This window comes from Triticum dicoccoides, unplaced genomic scaffold (genome assembly GCF_002162155.2).
Source record: "Triticum dicoccoides isolate Atlit2015 ecotype Zavitan unplaced genomic scaffold, WEW_v2.0 scaffold179578, whole genome shotgun sequence".
NCBI classification, from domain to species: Eukaryota; Viridiplantae; Streptophyta; class Magnoliopsida; order Poales; family Poaceae; genus Triticum; species Triticum dicoccoides.
In genome coordinates, this window is record NW_021225364.1 from 1 (window position 1) to 2,302 (window position 2,302).

At 47.3% G+C, this 2,302-nt stretch overlaps 1 protein-coding gene across 1 annotated transcript; it reads right to left on the minus strand.

Moving 5' to 3' along the window:
- Positions 1-1,192: 1,192 nt before the first annotated feature.
- On the minus strand, positions 1,193-2,057 carry LOC119344685. The gene is made up of 3 exons (XM_037615054.1): positions 1,737-2,057; positions 1,537-1,609; positions 1,193-1,442 (listed from the first exon to the last, which is right to left on the minus strand). The coding sequence occupies exons 1-3, from the start codon at positions 1,976-1,978 to the stop codon at positions 1,437-1,439; spliced, it is 321 nt and encodes a 106-aa protein (XP_037470951.1). The 5' UTR covers positions 1,979-2,057; the 3' UTR covers positions 1,193-1,436.
- Positions 2,058-2,302: the final 245 nt, after the last annotated feature.

Here is a 2,302-nt window from a genome sequence, read left to right on the forward strand (position 1 = left end):
GGGGGGCGACCACGACCCGCTGGTTTCGGGGAGAGCGGCACAACCATGGTGGCGGCGGGTCATGTGCATAACTAGGTTAGGTTTTTGGCTCGGGGGTCGGGGCACGCATGGCGGGTTTTTTTTTTGCCTGATGTACCGGCGCGATGTACAACATACACGGGTCAGCGGGTATACCTACGGAAGTGGGTAAAGATGATACTACCCTTTATGTGTTTAGTTGGGGGGAGGTTGTACCAAAGCGGGACTAGTAATTGTATTTTAGCTACCAAACTGATTTCTCACAATTTTTCCTTTGCTGTAAAAACGAGCCCTCCCATCTCGTCATGTACACCTTCCCTTTGTTATATATTGATTTCAGATTTCTTTTGTAAGGTTCCGTTCATTATTGCTTTTGACATGATTTAACATCTGCTTAACTAATTTTCACAACGATCATGTTCGATAGGTCCATCGTTTACCAGTCATGTACTCTTGGAAGGTTTTGGAGAGTCATGTATAAATGATGTTTTAAGCAGGCATACATGCATGATCCAGAGTGATCATGCACGAGTCACTACTTCATCTTTGATGTGATGGATCAACTCATGCATGCATGGAGCGTCTGCCTCAAGTGCCTCAGCATTCTTTTTGCACGCTAAAAGGGTGTTCATTCATATTTTCTATAACAAATTGAATTTTGGCTTTGCTAATTCTCAGTTGAGCAAAGCCCCAAGGCCGAGATGGTGGTGCCGCGGCGAGCGACCACGAAGCGCGGGGACACTGGTGAGGCCAAGTTGGAGCTGGTGACGATGCGCCTCGCCACAACGTCTCAGACGGAGGCTTGACAGGTGCAGGTGGGGGAGCCTTTTTTGCTTTGACCCACGATTGGATTAGACGGAGCTCGAGCCGGAGATAGGGACACCGCGGTGAGGCTTGGACATAAGCATGCCAGAGGAGATGTAGGGCAGAGGTGGGATGCCACGTCTTGAGTGAGTGTTGTAGTTTCTACCCGCTTTCTAAAAATTAACGAAAAATTAACCGGACATCTCTCTTCTATTTTGTTTAATGAATAAATTTCTAAGGCCCGACTTAAGGAAAGGATATATAAATAATAAGCCGACTATTTTTTGAATTTTTTTTCCATTCGTTTTATTTTATATTCTGCCTGTAAAGCACAATAGAAAACCTCCACTAGACAGAAATCGGGCAGAAGTAAATCGAAGAACAACATGATATTTTATTTCTCAAACCCAGAAGATTACAGAATCCAAGATACACACAGAGATAGCTGAAGACAGACTCCAGCACGCTGCACGGTACTACAACAAAATAGTAAAAGTAAGTTAAAAAAAATAGTAAAAGACGCCTAATGTATTCTCGCGGAGACGGAAGTAAAGAGGAGCTCCATTTCCAATGTCCACTAACTGGGCATGCAACCAGCACTGAGCACCGTGAAGCTACATCTGAGAAACAATTAAGCAAAGGTCAGTAGCTTACATTTGCGTTCTGAAATATGAACCAATGGATGAGATAGGGAGGGGCAAAAATGTGCGTTACCTTGGATAGAGAGGCCTGCGGATCTCCTACCTTCTCCAGAGCCGAGACAAGGTTTTTCACTGCGAAAACGATGCTGCAGATCGATCGCAAGCTTAGCTAAAAATTTATAAAACCAAGCAAAACCGCACGGCTCGGTCGAGTGTGTGCTCTGCTTTGTGAGGATGAGTTGGAGAGAGGGAGAGAGAGACTCAGAGACGTACGGCTCGTAGTCGTCGCTGTCGAGATGGAAGTGGCTGTCGCCGACCCCGCCCTCGCCGACGAGGTGCGCCGAGATCGTGATCTTCTCCCCCGAGTCTTCAGCCGGGTACCGCACGGTCATGGTCACCTTCTTCCCGACCTTCTTCCCAACCTTCTTCCCTCCGGACAGATCAGCAGCCACGAGGCCGGTGAGGAGCAGGAAGAAGAAGACGGAGAGGAGGGTGAGGTGGTAGAGCCGAGCCATGGCAGACTTCGGGATGAGGAGTGCACGGAACCTACTGCTTGCCACTTCAACTGCGTGAACGAAATGTGGCCGGCCAAGCAAAGGAGAGAAGCATATATGGACCGGATAGGTAAGAGCAGAGCTGCGTGAACAGCTGCAGATGTACTGTTGGCCGTTGCCACCATAGTGTCAGGGAGAGGCAATACTAACTGGTGTTCTACCGTGAATTCAAATTGCAATTTTACCTCGCTTATCTAACATGATGATTTTGCCTTCTCAATTGAAGATACCATTTGCCCCTTGCTTGCGCTCCGTTATTTGGCATCGGATTAAACAAATTTTTAG